We start from the raw sequence: 13,878 nt of genomic DNA, 5'->3' as shown, positions 1-13,878 counted from the left end.
GTTCGTAAACCACTAAAGCACCATAATGCATTCCGACAGGCAGTGTTCACCTAATCAAAATTCCTCCTCATATCATGCATACGCCGTTTGCACTTAATGGAGTATGATTTCCATATGTGCATATTCCCACCGCTCGCTCACTCACCAACTCGACACGAAATCGTGAGCACAGCCAGCATCATTGCGCTAATTTGTCCTTTATTCTTCACGCTGTCGGCATATGTTTCTTTCAGATGATCGGTAGCGTAGGAGGACGGCACATGTCGACCCGGCGGCGTGGTTCCTCGCCGATGGTCCGACTCGGAGGGAGCACTCTGATGGCACAACTGGAACCACCCGATGGCCTAAACACACCGCGAATATCACCCCGCCGGCGGCGAGCGGTGACGACCAGTGACCACAAAAGCTGTGCTTTAATACAAACAAGACTGAAACTAGGTGACATCATGTGAGTATTACCAACCCGCCGTAAACAGAGAGCGATTTGCGATGTGATTGGGGAAACAGAGAGTAAAGCGCAAACTGTTTCACGATTGAGAGCTTTTTATAACAGTACTCGTCGAAAAGCTTTCCGGGAAAATCATTTCCTGGATAAAGGAAGTGCTTACTATCTTTATATTCGTCGTGGTACACGTTGACGAAACTTTTATAGCAACAAAGTGCTTTTATAGGAATAGGTACTCTTTTATGCGTTGGATGGATATGGATTCACTGATCCCATGAACGACTTTCAATTAAAAAGTAGATAAACTGAAACATATGGTCTATGGAAAACAAATTTTAAGCCAAGAAAGTGATATTGAATGCTAAAATCTTCACTTTATTACGTACATCTTTAAAATGTGGTCCACAATAGGCGAGATTTTCGACCTTTCATATTACATTTATGGGCCCTCCTTAGACGTGCGGTAAGACGCGCGGCTACGAAGCAAGACCATGCTGAGGGTGGCTGGGTTCGATTCCCGGTGCCGGTCTAGGCAATTTTCGGATTGGAAATTGTCTCGACTTCCCTGGGCATAAAAGTATCATCGTGCTAGCCTTCTCCTCCAGAATCTGTCTGCACTCTTCGTCGAACCAATCGTTCTGTCGACTTCGATCCACATACCAGACGTTGTACTGCGATGCGTCGTTAATGGCTGCTTTAACTGTATTCCAGCAGTCCTCAAGATGGGCCCCATCGAGCTCCCCTCTTCCGGCAACGCTGCCCTGAGATGCTGCACGTATGCAGGGGCGACATCAGGTTGCTTCAGTCGCTCTAGGTCGTACCGCGGCGGTCGTCGGTACCGAACATTGTTGATGGCGCATAGTTTTGGGCGCAGTTTAACCATCACCATATAGTGGTCCGAGTCGATGTTAGCGCCACGATAAGGCCATCATAGAACCACGAAATAAGGCGGTCTCCCGTAAATCTTTCCAGAATCTTATGAGTAACTTTGAAAACGCCAAAGTTTCTTGGTAAATTCCGGGAACCCGGAATATCCGATACAAAATGCCAGATTAGGCTACGGAATGGGCTTTCCAGGGACTCCGGGGTCTTGGTCCGTGGCAATAAAATTGCCAGTATTTTTTAAAAAGAGCACTTTGGCATTTTCTGGCACGGTGTGTCTGTGACCATTATTAACGAAAAAAAATGTCCATCCATTCTGAACTCGCCTTTCGAAAGATATAATATCCAGGCATCTGCTATGAAAATTTCAAAATCTTTCATCTAGGGAATCGAAAGTTATAGCAGTTACAAATTTAATGATTTTTGGGTTCGATATCTCACTAATATGCAACCATATATACCGTGAATTTCCTCTTGATTACATCCAAATAAATTATCATCAAATATGCAATTTGAAACCTCAATCAACTATAACCTGAAACCTATTCTTTGAATAATAGAAAAAAATAGCAAAGGATGTTAGAGATAACATTGTACAAATATCGATGGCAAAATAGACAATACAACCAAAATACAGTATTCAAATTACAGAATTATTGCACTTCAATCTCCTAATCATACCAAAGTGTGAATATTGTCTATGACAGACAAGTAACTACACTCTGTACACGCAAAAAAAAGCGTTCCCGAATTCGTGAACCAGCAAAAATACACCGTGATTTAAATCATGGATTCGAGAACACCAGTCACGTTTTCCAGAACGTTCCAGAAAACATGACTTTGTTCCCGAATCCGTGGCTATTGTTCACGAAAAAATACACCGTGAACTTGTTAGTTCACGAATTTATGAACGCTTTTTTTTTGCGTGTGTGATGATTTTGCTGTTATCAAATCTAGACCAACATTTGAAAAGGGCGTAACAGCCAAAATTTATTCCTTCTGATTCCTTATCTTCATATATAGCTATATATGTAGACGAGGAATCAGAAGGAATAAATTTTGGTTGTTACGCCCTTTTCAAATGTTGGTCTAGAAATATGATAATAGTTGGTAACATAGAATACCGCGCTGAAACAATTTTGTCTTTCATGGGTACTGGGTAGTTAGTAAGACTAGTAACCAACATTTAAACAACAATGTGCATCACTTGTTGTCAGTTATACAACCATCATCCAGTTAGATTCAAGCAGTGGTACGGAAACGAGTTCCATTTGGAAAAAAAAATGGGAAAGGCTAGATCACCCGAGGAAAACCGCCTTTCCGAGAACGGTAGAAGGAAAAAGCATATATGCACCACTTTGGAACGTCTCAACAATTTAACTGATTTTCTGAAAAACGATGCATTTACTTCACAAAATAATGCATTTACTACATAAATTAATTTACAATGTTATGAAAACTCAAGGGGCAAGTAACTCTAAACTTTGCTAAAATATTACTCATTGTCTCGCAATAGTGTTTCATGATATTTCTAGTATCCACGATTTCCATCAAACAAAGAAACGGTTGCTGGTTCGGTTGTTATGGCGTTTGTTAGTTACTTAATGAAACACAATGCTCCCCCGTATTGGAAACACCTGATTTCTACCTTCTACAGATTCTAGAAAACTTTCAAACCGCATTTTATATTACGAATGGCATCAAACCAAAGCGTAGGCCCTAAAGATAACTTAAAAAGTAATAATAATATAAATAGTTGTTCAAAGATATTTTAAGAATTTAAAGGAGACTGAAATCATGTGTTGCCTGAAACTGGGTGGACTGTATCGACTGGGTGCCGTTGTGTTTCATGCTTTTTCAACCAGGGCTCTTCGATCAATTTACCGTAGATACGACGTAGTTTTTCTCTAGTATTTGTTAGTATTTTTGGATACTGTCGAAAGTTTAGAGTTAGTTGCCCCTTGTGAAAACTTATATGTGAATATGTACATTTTGTGGAAGATAATGAATTGAATATGTATTGGAGGTAACCACTTTCCCTTCGGTAGGACTCGAACCCACGACCCTACAGTACGCTAGACTAGTGCTTTAACCAACTAAGCTACGAAGGACCTCCATCGGCCTTCGCAACCTAGAGGCTACTGAATGAGCTCGAGATTCCTAAATTGGACGCATAGTCAAATCACTCGCAATCCATTTGTCTAGCCAACACTTCCATATGTGTATTGTACACGTCCACATTAGAGGAGCGTGAGTATTTAGTCTGTTGACTTGTAAGGTCGTCTTCAGTGTCTCGACTTGATTCGAGTTAAGTACGAGACACTAAAGACGACCATACAGTTGAGGTCGAAATACGATATGTAATATGATTTGGTGGAATTAAATGGAATTGTACTAAAATCGTCTTTTGACAGTGAAATATTTCTTAAATAGTTTTAGTCTTTTGAAATCTCTCATTTTCTTACCTGGCTTCATGGAAATGCGATGGTTTCCATCTTCTAGTCGGATACTAGTATTCCCTGTGTCAGTTAATTTATGTAGTAAATGCATTAATTTATGATGTAAATGTATCGCAGTTCAGAAAGTCAGTTAAATTGTTGAGACGTTCCGAAGTGGTGCATATATGCTTTTTCCGTCTACCGTTCTCGGAAAAAGCGGTTTTCCTCATGTGATCTAGCCTTTCCCATTTTTTTTCCAAATGGAACTCGTTTTCGTACCACTGCTTGAATCTAACTGGATGATGGTTGTATAACTGACAACAAATGATGCACATTGTTGTTTAAATGTTGGTTATTAGTCTTACTAACTACCCAGTACCAATGAAAGATAACATTGTTTCAGCGCGGTATTCTATGTTACCAACTATTATCTTATTATTAAAAAAATCAGAATCATCATACAGAGTGTAGTTACTTGTCTGTCATAGACAATATTCACACTTTGGTATGATTAGAAGATTGGAGTGCAATAATTCTGTAATTTGAATACTGTATTTTGGTTGTATTGTATATTTTGCCATCGATATTTGTACAATGTTATCTCTAACATCCTTTGCTATTTTTTTTTTATTATTCAAAGAATAGGTTTTAGGTAGTTGATTGAGGTTGCAAATTGCATATTTGATGATAATTTATTTGGATGTAATCAGGAGGAAATTCACGGTATACATGGTTGCATATTAGTGAGATATCGAACGCAAAAACCATTAAATTTGTAACTGCTATAACTTTCGATTCCCTAGATGAAAGATTTTGAAATTTTCATAGCAGACGCCTGGATATTATATCTTTCGAAAGGCGAGTTCAGAATGGATGGACATTTTTTTTCGTTAATAATGGTCACAGACACACCGTGCTGGGTTACTCAAGAAATTCTCAGAAGCTCAAGGTGTCAGCCGACTGATTTATACTGATGTTCTATGCAGGACTTTTTCACTGGAAATACCAGGTTTCTAGAACCTGTTCCGTGGTCATCGCATGGCCATTTCTACCCTACAAACAATTTACGATATTTTCTGGATTACTCATTAAATTATGAGGCGTTTGAGGGACAAATTTTATAGCTGGAAATGGTTTTGCACATATAGCTGAATCCCAGGAGCGGTGCTCTACTGATGATATTGTAGAAGCAAGACAAAGATGTGGCTAGGGCTCTGATCCATGGTCAAATAACAGTATTACTGTTATGTTTTTTCAAGAAAGGATTTAGTTCTTATTGATAAGTTGTGCATCTTCAATGAAACTGCTCTCCCCTAGCAGCACACATGTTCCTCTTAGGTCACTGCCACTCTTATGTGACTAGATTTGGTCACAATCAAGTCACTGCAACCATTTTTGTCTGGCTTGTGCTGCTCGGGTCTATGAAGGGTTCAAATAGGTTACAGTCTAACCTCTATGAGTCAATATTGAAGGGAAAGGGACCATCGCACTATGGGGATTTAGGCGGACATTAATCGGAAGATCGACTTTCAGCAATAATTTTTTCACTATTTTTTATCGAAAGTAGATACACAAGATAAGAAAACTTCAAAATTTCAGGTCCCTACGAGTTATAGTTTTTGAGATATTAGTTATCAAAGTTGAAAAAAGGTAAAAAACGCGGGTTTCAAAATCTTGCTTCACTTCATACCAGTTTTTGAAAAGTTTCTCCTGACACGATACTTATTTGATACTTGATGCTTGATGGGCTACAGCTCTTCGATGAACCTACGCCGAATGGAGTATCCTTCTTCACTGGACTCGATCCTGGGCCAATCGCTTCCAGTCACCGTGAACATGGAGCGCCCTCAGGTCTTCTTCAACTGCAAAAAGCCATCGTGTACGCGGCCTTACATGTTTCACGGACGTCCATGTTTCATGACCGTATAAAGCCACCGGAAGAATCAGAGTAGTATACAGCGCGAGCTTTGTTTTCGTTTGCAGACTACGGGACTTAAGCTGGTTACGAGGTCCGTAATAAGCCCTATTTGCAGCTGCAATACGCCTTTTCACCTCGCGGGTAACATCATTATCGCACGTCACTAATGTTCCAAGATACACAAATTCTTCTACCACTTCAAATTTTTCACCATCCAGCACCATTTCGCTACCACCACCACTAATGAACCCACGTTGATTGCCACCGACCATGTACTTCGTTTTGCTGGTATTGATCGTGGGTCCAATCTTCACTGTCTCCCTCTTAAAAGGCACAAAAGCCTCTTCCACGGCACGGCGATCAATCCCGATAATATCGATATCGTCCGCAAATCCAAGGAGCATATGCGATCTTGTGATAATGGTACCGCTTCTTTGCACACCAGCTCTTCTAATCGCTCCCTCGAGCGTTATATTGAACAGTAGATTCGGGAGTGCATCACCCTGCTTTAATCCATCAAAGGTAACAAATGACGTCGATATTTCATCTGCAACCCTTACACTTGATTTCGATCCGTCCAACGTTAAACGAATCGCCGGAAAGCCATGTTCAAGCATAATTTGCCATAATTCATTCCGTTTCACTGAATCGTACGCCGCCTTGAAATCAATCAATAGATGATGTGTCTGCAAGTTGTACTCCCGGAATTTATCAAGGATTTGTCTCTGGGTAAACATTTGATCCATCGTTGATCGGCCCTTACGAAAACCTGCTTGGTATTCGCCGACGAAGGACTCTTCAAGCGGTCTCAATCTGTTGAACAGAATACGGGACATAATTTTGTACGCTGAATTAAGGAGGGTTATTCCTCGGTAATTGGCGCACTCCAGTATGTGCCCTTTCTTAAAGAGGGCAAATGAGGCCATCCAACCAGCTAGCAGGCATTTCCTAGTCTTCCCATATTTTCGACATAATATGGTGCAGAACTTCTTAAAGCTACTCACTGCCATGTTTGAGAAGTCCAGCCGGGAGCTGGTCCTTCCCCGCAGCCTTATTGTTTTTCAGCTCTTAATAGCTTTTTTAACCTCATCTAGTGTAGGTGACTCCACAGCTTGTCCATCGTCGCTAATATTTATTCTGCTCACCGATGCACCGTCACTTCCACTATTCAACAAAGTCTCGAAGTGTTGCTTCCACCTGGCAGCCACTTCGGTTTTATCTGTCAGCAAATTCCCTTGTTGGTCGTTGCACATGACGGGAGACGGCGCTGTCTTTCTCCGCACGCCATAGACAGACTCATAGAACCTCCGCATATAGTTCTGCTCCATTTTTTCCTGCGCCTCGCTAATCACATATTCTTCATATTCTTTCTTCTTTCTGCGGTGGGTTCGTTTTTCGGCTGCTCTTGCTTCCTTGTACCGATCTCTATTCGATCGGGTACCCGACACCATCATCCGGCTTCTGGCAACGTTCTTCTCGTCTGTCACCCTCTGACACTCCACATCGAACCAACAAGTCCGGGGTTGCCTCTGTGCAGTACCTACCACTTCTCGTGCTGTTGTGCTCACCGCTCCATGGATCGACTCCCATAGATCGTTGATGTTGTCGCTAACGTTGATTGCACTTATCCATTCGTCGAGCTTCTGGCGGTACTCAGCCGATACTCCTTCCGCCGACAATCGCTGGATATTGTAACGCATCGTTCGCTGTGATCTTTCGTTCGATACAGTTGACAACCGTGATCGAATTTTACTGACAACGAGGTAGTGATCGGAGTCAATGTTCGGACCTCTGAATGTCCGCATATCGATAACATCCGAGAAATGGCGCCCATCCACCAGAACATGGTCTATCTGGTTGCAAGTTTCACCATTTGGATGTCTCCAGGTGTGCTTTCGGATATTCTTTCGTGCCAAGTAGGTGCTACAGATGGCCATCCCTCTGGCAGCAGCGAGGTTTACTAGTCGTAGGCCGTTGACATTGATAGCGGAGTGAAGGATCTACCTACCGATTGTGGGACGGAAAAAGTCCTCTCTACCGACCTGAGCGTTAGCGTTTCCGATAACAATTTTCACATCATGCTTTGGGCACTCTCCATAGGCTTTATCAAGACATCCATAAAACGTGTGCTTCACGTCGTCAGATTTATCGTTTGTCGGTGCGTAAACGTTGATTAGGCTGTAATTGAAGAATTTGCCCCGTATCCTCAATACACAGATTCGTTCGCTAATGGGTTTCCACCGCATCACTCGCTTCGTCTGCTTGCCCATCACGACGAATCCAACTCCATGCTCTGCTTTTTCGCCGCCGCTGTGATAGATGTTATATTTGAATGCAGTGTTGGTCGTGGGGTTCACGGCTCGGAATTCACGTTCTCCGGATCTAGGCCATCGGACTTCTTGAATAGCGGCCACGTTCACTCCAACCTTCTGCAGTTCACGAGCCAGAAGGCTCACTCGTCCAGGTTCATTTAGGGTCCTGACATTCCAGGTACCGAGTTTCCAATCATAGTCCTTATTTCGTTGCCGGGTCGGTTGCCAAAAATAACGTTCTCTTTTTCTTCTATCTCCATTTTTCGTGATATTTGAGAGACTTAAGTAAGCTACCTTACCGGGGTCGCGTTACCTACATCGCGCTGGTGGGGCTGCCACCTTAGGTATGGTTGACGCGATACAGCATTTCGTTGATCAGCCGCTGGGTACCAGGCAGACGCTGTTTGAGCCGCACATCCTGGTGAACAGACTTGAGGCGTACCTTCTCACTCTAGCTGATGTCAGAAGGACGACAGTGCCCAGGCTGCACTACCAGCTAAGTACACAACCCTTAGCTGGCGGTCTTTTGTCATGGGACGACCCGTGGAAGCGTGAGATAGGAACTTGTGGAGACCAGAGCTCTGTTGGGCGCTCCTTCCTTGATGTCAACCCACCATTTTGCAGCCCTGACACGATAACAAGGTTTATATATAGCGTTGTAAAGATAATTAAAAGAGCTTTCATAACGTACCAACGAAAGTTTTGATATCATGAAGGAATTAAAAAAAAAGATCAAAATTCGGAATAGAGTCAAAATATTAGACCCTTTTTAAAAGCTGGTCGGGAAATGACTGAGATTGCTGCTTAAAAACATTTCCCTGCTCTGACAATATAAAAAAACATCTTATAAGCTCGAAAGAAGGAAGAAAATATTTTTGTCCGCCTGTTTCTATGGGGAAGCCCAAAAGATATTTTAGTTACTAGATAAAGATTGTCGCTGTCGTCGCTTTCCGGAACATCTTTTGCTGGCGAGGATAGGGGAGCTAAATGTCAAAGAAGGAAAATCCATACGATTTGACAGCTTGGTACCCAACATGTTCCGGACAGCAGAACAAAGGGAACCGAAGCGACAATCTTTATCTAGTAACTAAAATATCTTTTGGAGGCCCCATAGTGCATCGACTAATGGAAATATCGAGATGTGGAATATAAAATCCTTGGTAAGCTGTTTCAGGGATCATCCCAGTAACCCAGAAACTATTTTTCAATATGGCATAAATTACTTCCATTATTACTTCATCGATACATGGAGGTTTGACTGTATCATGATCCTCTTGAGAGAACAAAACAAGAACTGTAATTGTAATTGTTCGCTGTATTTTTCATCTCACTTTTAGGGGGATTGATCAGTAAGCTGAATTGATCAGAAAAGCGCAATAACTTACTGTCTCGAAGACACAATTACGTTGAATTGCATAATAGAGGTACTATTAAATAAACGCGCTCAAAACACGATTTTAGCCACTGTGCACTGGAGGTGAACCCTTTTTTCGCACTTTTCGCAGCGAAAAGTGATAATTGAGAAGCAAGAAGTGTTAAATGAGGAATGAGACAGTGAGAAAAGGGGGGGGGGGGGCGAAGGGAAGTGAGAAGTGAAAAGTGAGACGTCTCACGACGACCAACCCACATTTTCGACCGCAAAATGACCTTTTCGGTCAAACGCCATTTTGGCCAAGCGTCATTTTCAGTCTAATTTTGCTTTCCCAAGGCGACTATTTCTGCCTAACGGCAATTTTGGCCAAATGACCTTCGGTCAGATGGGTTCCGCCTAATGGTTTGTTCAGCAAATTGACATACTCGGCCAAGCAACTTGTTTAAGAAACTGTATTGGGTAGGTGTACACCACCTACACCAGGTCATAGCACCAGTTGTCGCAGTAGTGCATTATACACCAAGTGGCTCATCATATCACCATAAAACATTTTCAGACCATATTCATATGACACGATATCACCTTCAATCTCCTACAAATCAAACAAAACATAATTAAATTAATGATTTCGTGTGTGTGTTACTTCTACGTGAAGTTAAACGATTTACAATGATATGGAAATGCTAATATCAGTGGTGGATCAGTGCCAGTGGAGATATATCAGCTTCCACACTGATATTCTTCCCTCCCCCTTCATACGGGAGCTTGGCAGAAGGAAGGTCGTGTGATATGTGCCATCACAAATATTGCCCTCCGCTCGCTTTCAAATCGACTTAATAAAAACATTCTTCATGCCTGCCGTATCCTAACGGAACTATCAATTCTATACTTTCGCCTCTAATTCTATCATGAACATGTACGTCCAAGTTTGGAAGATGATATTAGCATTTCCATATCAAAACATAATTGTTGAAAATTAATTTGATTAATTTTTGTACTCCTTTGCACCAGTTGTCGCATTGGTGGACCCATTATGGCCAATCCCATGCGAAAGCAATTTGTTCTACGAAGCAGGAAGGGAAACCTTTCGTTTGACATAGGGGAAGGAGGGGCAATATGCCCTAGCTAAGCATAGACTGCTTCTATGCCTCAGCTATAACGATTTTCATGGGTGTTTCTACCTCACGCAACAGTTAAACCATATAGCTAGCTGATGCCTTTCAAAAATTGTCAAAAATCTCAATCATATTGATAATATTCACATTTCAAAAAAGTGGTGATATTCTGTTGCCGGAAAACTCATGAGGCAAAACGCCTTTTTGCTGGCAGCTCCTAGGGAACAAAGCACCATGCGTCGGCGAATCAGCATTCTGGTATGGATAGTACGTGGAGACGCAAGTACATTGTAGGTTATTGCCACTAGGGCGTTTTGCCTCGCCAAAATGTTAGATGTTTCTTCAAAATGTGGAAATTTTCGGTTTTTCCGACCTTCCCATGCACTATTTTGAAACATTTTTCGCCTAATCTACATAATTTTAGATCTAGTTTTGTTGCGGTCATCTTAATGACGGTAAAAATGAGGGAAACTACAAAAGGCGTTTTGCCTCGGGGGGGCGTTTTGGGGCCTCTTCCCCTATCAACACCATTCATATGTCTTTTATTTATATTTTTAAAATTTGTTGTTCTTAACTATGGCGATGATTGGTACACCTACTGTAACGGCCATTCGGTCCGTTACAGTTTTGTAAATATTTTGTATAATTTAATAATTGAAATATAGAAAGTAGTTTAATTGATAGTTTTTGTAAATAGTTTCACAAATTTATTAAAGATTAGCAGTCCGTTGTACCGCGTTTCAAAAGCTCTTTTATTCTCTCACGCTCGCAGAACGCTCAGAACGTTCTAGATCAACGTGCCTACCATGTGGCGAGCGCGTGTGATTACGTCACGGGTCGGGTAGTGACCATCCACCTGGGGAAAATCCCAACAAAGCCTCTTTGATAGTTTTCGGGAAAGATCGGCAGGCAAAGTATGCTGCGATCCGAATGGATTAATTGCTTCCTGCACTTCGATCGTTAGGAGGGGGAAATGCGATCTAGGGACTTCGTGAGGTCGAAACCGAAGGCTAAGAATTAGAACAATCTTACATTTAATCTGAGGATTCTTGACTACGACTCGATCACTTTGATCTGGATTGTGGAAGAGGCAGGAGTAGTCCATCTAGTTCGCGTCGTGAGGTGATTTCCAAGGTAGTAAAGTGACATGGTAGCCTTTTTGAAATTACTTATTCAAGTTCAAACTCTCTCCTAGTGATAGCAAGATAGTTGGAAACTAGTTCCTAGTTTAGCTAAAACAACGTGCAAATAGAAAAGGGTGTGCGAGTGTGGATAATCGAACAGGTAAATCACGTGCTTTTAATGTGCTTTTTGATATGTGGTAATATCGTGGAAAACACGTTTTATGCTAGATTCGTGGCAAGTGTGCCGAAAGCCCGACACCTCACCAGTATCAGCCAGCGACAACTCCTGACCCCACTCTGCAGCGTCAAAGTTTCCCGGCGGTCCACTTTGCCGGAAGGGGCCGCGATCGACATTTTCGCGCCCAGGCAGGGCGAAGGCAAAGCAAGTCAGCAGCAACAGCAACCGTTTTCCCGCTGTCGGTGACGACCGAGAGCGCAGCAGCAGCAGCAAAGCAAAGTCCACATCTCGTTGGCGAGGCGCCGTCGGCGCATGAAGACTATCGTAGCGTAGAAGGAGGAACCGTAACAGAGCGCGCACCGCGACCGCGGTGTAAGAGACCGGCATCGTGTTAGATGAGCCGTAGGTAAGCGTCACCTTCTCCACCATCCCGTAAGCACATGGCAAGCGCCGCCATCTCCGTCCGTGGAGCACGTGCGTAGGCGTCGTCCGCTCATCAGGCCGCCTGCGGCACCGCATCGTTCTTCGACCGGTCAACAGCATCGTCCAGCAAGCGACCGATAGCCGCGTCCCCGTCGTGGAGAACAACGCCGACAAAAGTGATGGTCCGTAAGGGTCTGTTCACAAATTACGTAACGCTTTTGGGGGGAGGGGGGAGGTCCAACTTGCGTTATACTTTGTTACACTAAAAGGTGGGGGAGGGGGTGGGTACAAGTAAATGTTACGCATAACGCGAATAAAAGTTAATCTTGAAGGTTTTTTTTAATCACTGATTGAAGTAATTGCTATGTCTTAATCACGACGATGAATACGTACTAACCTTTCCTCTTCACTACTATACTACGCATAATTGTCCCATGCTAGTCTTTGTAGTTTTTTACTTGTGAAGGCTATTTTGATGTTTTTTGGGAATCTTAAAAGACAACGAGTCTTGTTCGAATAATTGTTGCTAAATTTCGAGGCATTTTTATTCTAAGCAATTGCACTTTAGCTCAACCACATAAACAGTTAAATTTAAAAATGATTTGTCTATCGCTATCGTTTTAGTCATTACCGAAATCAAGCACATAGCGGGTGCGTTATGCATAAAAGAACAAAGCGAATATCGTATTTCTCGAAAGAACAGTCCCGCTAAACTAAAATATGAATGGCCATGGTCGCTAGTTCTATTTAAGTTTTTACTAGCTGCATTTGATATCCTTGGTTTTAGCCATGTTCCGTTCCTGTTCTAACAGTTTTCAATAAATACCAAAACCCACATGCTTCAGAAAGAAAAAAAATTATTAAAAATTTCTCAGTTACGCGTTATATGGGGGAGGGAGGGGGTGCGAAAAATGTTACTTTTTGTTACGAGGGGGAGGGAGGGGTCAAAAACTCGGATTTTTGCGTTACGTAATTTGTGAACAGACCCTAAGTAAACGCATGCATGCAAATTAAATCGCCCAAGCAAGCTTGGTGAAAAATCGTTTGGTTTTGCCTGCTCCCAATTTTGGTTGGTGATGCGTGGCGTGAGAGGCTCTTTCTTTGTTAGCCGATCACATAATGTGAATGCCAACACCGCACATTAAGCACGTGATAGGAGAATAGTACGATAGTGGAAGATAAAGAAAAGCGAACAGAATTAGAGGAGAAGAGAGAGAGAGAGTTTTTTTGAATTACGAAATAAATCGATGTCAATGAATTGAAATTTGAAAGCATTGTGTTATTGTCGAGTTCGAATAAATGCAATAGGGTACCACAGACAAACCGACTTGTTTAGTTCGCAGGAACGAGAAGAGGTAATGTAGAGGAGGTTTCCATGTCACCCGGTTTCGTTATTTTGTAGCATTTTCTTTTTGATTGTTTTACTGGGGAGGTTGGCCCTGAATCCAACCAACGGACACTCTCTATTTTTCCAAATCTGATCGGGGTGAGCTGTTTATAGCCAACCGATGATGATAACGACTGTAAGCGAATATTCTGCCTTCAACTAGATTGTTTTTGCTCTTCTTAATGATCGAGCGTGTTTCGAAGGGGGAGTAATTTTCTTTGGAATCCCTATAGCCTGTCGATCTTCGCGCTTTCCTTCCATTATTGGAAAACAATAACCCTTTC

The 13,878-nt window shown here is 42.3% G+C and overlaps 1 protein-coding gene across 9 annotated transcripts in view; it reads left to right on the top strand.

Annotated features, from left to right (window-relative positions):
• Positions 1–233: 233 nt before the first annotated feature.
• The window catches only part of LOC134220600 (voltage-dependent calcium channel type A subunit alpha-1), a 283,554-nt gene continuing 269,909 nt past the window's right edge, over positions 234–13,878 (top strand). For all 9 annotated transcript variants that reach the window (XM_062699693.1, XM_062699692.1, XM_062699696.1 and 6 more), the window contains exon 1: positions 234–448. In XM_062699693.1, coding sequence (XP_062555677.1) covers positions 234–448 — 215 coding nt within the window. The remainder of the gene's footprint in view (positions 449–13,878) is intronic.

This window comes from Armigeres subalbatus, chromosome 3 (assembly GCF_024139115.2).
Source record: "Armigeres subalbatus isolate Guangzhou_Male chromosome 3, GZ_Asu_2, whole genome shotgun sequence".
Lineage (NCBI taxonomy): Eukaryota > Metazoa > Arthropoda > Insecta > Diptera > Culicidae > Armigeres > Armigeres subalbatus.
Note: the sequence above shows the minus strand (reverse complement) of the source record. Positions and strands in the feature narration are given on the sequence as shown.